The sequence below is a fragment of the Bufo gargarizans genome, chromosome 6 (genome assembly GCF_014858855.1).
Source record: "Bufo gargarizans isolate SCDJY-AF-19 chromosome 6, ASM1485885v1, whole genome shotgun sequence".
NCBI lineage: Eukaryota > Metazoa > Chordata > Amphibia > Anura > Bufonidae > Bufo > Bufo gargarizans.
Genome location: NC_058085.1, coordinates 103749801 through 103754636, shown reverse-complemented (window position 1 = coordinate 103754636; position 4836 = coordinate 103749801). Strand labels below are relative to the sequence as shown.

The following is a 4836-nucleotide window of genomic DNA, read 5'->3' as shown; positions in this document are numbered from 1 at the left end:
CAGTCAGAAATCTCCAGAAACCAGGCTTCAGTTGTTTAGCTTTAAAATGGATTGATTGTGCCTTCAACAGAGAATGAACCATTGGTAGCAGTTTCCTATCTTTACCATCTTATTTGGGGAAAATGGAAGAAATGTAAGGCACTGTCTAAAAGAAAGACTGTCATTGTTTGCCAAAGCAACCAATCACAGCACAGCTTTTATTTCTTAAAGTGCCCTTTATAGTGAAAATTGTGCTCTTGATTGGTTGTTATGGGCAACAAAGACAGATTTTCTTTTAGACAGTTTTCATAAATCTGCCCCATTCTGTGCAATTCCTATCACCATATGGCACATATTTATTTCTCATAAATTCAAGTAATGGAAGAAAATAATGTGTATTTTTTTTTTTTATTAAAAACTTTACACAGTTAACAATGTCTGTTGTGGTTAAAATAACCAAATAACATCAGGTGCTAATCTGTGAATAAATATATAATAATAAAGATACTAACTATAAAAAAGCAGACACATTTTAACCATTTAGAGTATTACATCTCTGACTGCCTGTATATTAATATTGGGTTACAAAATCCTTAGCTTGCTTATTATTTTCAGACCCAAAGTACCATTACGTCCAGGTACATCTGTTAGCTGGAAGCCAAGGACTGGAGTTGTAGATTAAGAACAGCTTGATAGATAATTATTGTAACTCCTTCAATGGATGTGCCATAAAAGTCTGTTTTCTTGAAAAGGATTGTGGGAATATAATATGAAAAGTCATTCCAAATTCGAAAAGAAGCTAAATTGTAGAAAATGTATAATATATTATATAATATATTATGAAATATTCAATTACTTCTTTACTACTATTTGAATTTGATGCTCCAAGGGTTTCTCAACATGTCCACGCCACTTATGGGTCACTTTAAAATCCTCTGACAACATCAACATGATGGTGATGGTCACAATACTTTCTGTTAAAAGTGACATTCCTAAGCAATAGAGTCTCTGCTTTTCATCGAATCATATTCTTTAAAAAACATTAGTGCTCATAATGGAAGACAGCATGACAATATCTGGAAGAGTCTTCTGTGTGTACCAATGGCTTATATTTTGTCAATTTAAAAAACTATGCAATATATAAAAATAAAAATAAAAAACCCTAGAGAATCTTTTTACTTTGTTGGTGAAGAAGCTGAGAAACACAATAAGGGATAATTCCTACGGCAGCCAGGGGCACAGCAGCACTTTTGCAGAATGAAAGGGCATAAAAAAGCATCTCCACTTTAGTGGGTGGCTTAAAAGAGTCAAAGAGATGTAGAACAAAAAGGGAAGCTATGATACAGCAAATTCGGAAGGTGAACTGGCTTCCTTGCTTGCCATGACAGCTGTCTTGGTAAAGTTTAGAGTTGAGAGCCAGCCCTAAGCCGAAGAAGATGCCCAAATTTCTAAGGAGACCAGCAAAAGGAGTGGTGTCGATATGGATCCATTCAGGTCTTTCACACCATTTCTTAGCCTTCTCCACTGTCCACAGGAGGTCCACACCCATAGCCTTAAGAATGAGGTAGAATCCCAAAGCGAATGAAAACAGGAAAAGGGTGGTAAGGATGTATTTCTTGAGACTGGACTTGTAGATAGATTGTGTGTGATGGAATGCTTCTGCCACTAGCATGCCTGTTTAGAAGGAGGAATATAGTCATGATTAGATCTCAGTAGTAATTCTCATACACAAATAACAGGAAACACCTTACTAGAGCTGAAAAAAAGTGTCATGTATTTTTTCATATACACAGATGTGTAAACCAGGTTTTGCAGTTTTGTTTGGTTACACGCATCCCTTAAGTTTTCCTTATCTACTCTGTATCTGCTAGACCTTACACAGGAATATGCTCAATGTATATTCTCCCCGTATGCTTTACAAAACATAGTATGTGTGAGGGACCACTTTATCTACAGCACCTACAACTGTGTTAACTTCTGGATCCTTGGATTCATTTATCAACTAGCACAAATAATTTTGTCTTTTGTACGTCTTTGTTGGGATGCCATTGCTAAACATATGTTTTTAATGTTACAGAAATAAAATGAACCACAACCCATTCAAGCTCATCCCAACAAATGTAAGTAAGGGCGTAAAACATAATTTTGGTAGCTTGCTTTTTTCTGTTCCAACTGTGATTGTGCTAAATAGGTAATCACAGGGCATTGGGGGGTCAACCATAACTGAAAAGGGGCTACATTCCTCTTTCATGGGTCAACATGTAAAAAATCTATGGAGTTAAAGGAGTTATCACGATAGCTGATAAATGTATAATCATGGCGTCCAACCACTGGGACCCCTACCCATCACTAGAACGGTGGTTCCAAACCCCCTGTTCCGAAGGCATTTGAATGGAGCAGTGGACGCAGATGTGTCTGCATGACCACCTCTTTATTTAATTGACTCTGAAACAGGAGACCTTGGGGCCCCTAATCTAGTGACTGTTGCTTTCCCAGGGGTCTAACCCTCACGATCATATACTTATCACCTATCCTGTGGATAATTGACAAATATAGTTGGAAAACCCCTTTAAATCTAAACATGTAGTCAGCTGTTTCTTGATAAAGGTGAATGAAACATGCAAACGTAAGGCTTCAAAAAACATAACTACGCCCACTCCTAATTCATGTCACATAAATGAATATGCATACAGGTATTCACATTACACACCTGAAATGACACCAGCTACAACCTGGTGTGGGAAATGTGCAGCCAAAAAGATTCTAGATAAGCAGACACAGACTTGGACCGCCCAAAAGACACTCCAAAGTGCTCCACGCAGACACCTAAAAAGGAAGAATGACAATATAGATATTAAATCACAATAAGTTGGCTTAGCCCTAAATACTACAATTTATACTGTAGTATAAAATGATCATGATCACAAAGAGATCTGGAAACAAAAAGTAGCTAGTAACTGTAGGAGAACTTTATCGCTGATCTGGTACGAAGAACAAGAGCATGGGGAAACTTTAAAATTTAGGGCAATCCTTTTGCTAGGTGAACTTGGACATTAATATTGGGATCAAGATTAAGTTGTGTTAAGTCACTGCAGTATCACGAAGTGTGTTATTAAAAAGGGCCTGCTGACAACTCTACAGTTTGCTTCATATGATTTATGATGAGATGGTCTTAATTGTATCTACATACTTACCAGCTTTTAAACATGGATTCCTTTTTCTTTAACATGATTGTAAGGATGGCTGTGACCATGACGTAATAAATTCCAGCAGACCCCATAGCATGGCCTGAAGGACTTCCTGAAATGTTAGAAGTGGAAAGAAGCATGAGTAAACCAAGTAAGGCATAATTCCATTTACTACATTGTCTATATCTAGAAGATATAGAAAGAGCCTATGTGAAGAAGTAGTAGAAGCAGGCCTAAAATACGAAGGGACTTTGCACTTTGCTTATCACCCTGTTATTTAACAGTTTTTGTATTCCTCAAGCTACTTAAAAACTGTTAAACTGTTTTGAGTGTAAGGGAGAGAAGGGTAATTTCCTAGTTCTCCGAGTAATATGATCCGAGTGCTTTTTAATTATGGTACATGTTATCTAGTAAGATGAAGAATGGACAATGGAAGAGATGTGTCATAATTATAGCTTTTTTTTTTTTTTTTTTTACCTGGGCCAGTCTCACATGTCACGGGAAACTGTTCAATGACTGGAGCTGTTGTATTTCCATAGTAATCTGTGTCATGAACCCACCAATATGGTCTTTGGCCAAAAAGAATCCTGGAAAATAAAGAGTTGAGTAAGTTCAAAGTAAAAATATTTTGGTAGTAATGTTTTATGCAAGAATATTAAAGGCACAAGACTTTTTGTATTGGGTCTAAAATATTGGTTCTCTACCAGTAGGAAACTCACAACACTAACAATTACTGGGTTTGGTGTGTTATGTCTTTACATATTTAGCGTAAAGAGGTGCCAAGGGCCTAAGACATTTTTGGATCCCTTAATTTATACTATGTTCACAGTTTCATACCACAGGTTTTCCAATAATGGATTAAAGAATTATGCCAATTATTCTAAATTTCAAAATGGAACAACCCAGTGGGTCAAATTGTCAATTTGTTTTTAATGGTCTTGACAGACTTTGAGCTAATCACTATTACCACTGGTATGATATACTCCCAACCAAGAAAACAGAACCCACCAACTTGCATTGCTTCTATTCAATACTATATTACATATTGTGAATATACTCACCACTTGAAGACAAGGTTGAGCCAGTCCCCGATCACTGCCACCCAGATTAGTTTGATGCCCACTGACTCACAAAGGTGGAACCAGATGGGGAAAAAAATGAAGAAAGTATTTCTTAGATCAGCAGCAAAGGAGATGAACATGAACCAGTCTTGGGAACTCTTGTAGTTCATCTGGAGGTATTGGACCATTTCGACTCCAGAGTGGTGAAGACCATCCATCCCGTTCTCCATTATTGAGTTCATTAGTTCTCTACACTAGAGGACTGTCTATTTCAGACTGTCTGTATCTCTGTGTGTACTGTGTGGCATTCTGTGCCTTCAGCAATATTTATACTGTCCCAGGCCTCCTGTTTACCGCTGAAAAACCTGCTTTATGACCTTTGGACCCATAGAAAAAAAAAATTACTTCGTCAAAAGAAAAAAAAAAAACTCCTGTCGATCAAAGGTAATGTCACAAACATGTTTGGTACAGTGTAAGTGAAAAACAGCTCAATAAGCCAGTGTCGTGTTCCAGAGACTCATTGCTCAACCCTGACCCTCTGGAACCTTTTAGGATATTGGAGGGGTTATTACGATATTGCTTATTCAATCAGACATCAATGGTACAAG

General features: G+C 37.2%; 1 protein-coding gene across 1 annotated transcript; it reads right to left on the bottom strand.

Moving 5' to 3' along the window:
• Positions 1-368: 368 nt before the first annotated feature.
• LOC122940803 (glucose-6-phosphatase catalytic subunit 1-like) lies at positions 369-4537 on the bottom strand. Its single transcript, XM_044297574.1, has 5 exons — positions 4229-4537; positions 3645-3754; positions 3174-3279; positions 2690-2805; positions 369-1653 (listed from the first exon to the last, which is right to left on the bottom strand). The coding sequence occupies exons 1-5, from the start codon at positions 4468-4470 to the stop codon at positions 1142-1144; spliced, it is 1086 nt and encodes a 361-aa protein (XP_044153509.1). The 5' UTR covers positions 4471-4537; the 3' UTR covers positions 369-1141.
• Positions 4538-4836: the final 299 nt, after the last annotated feature.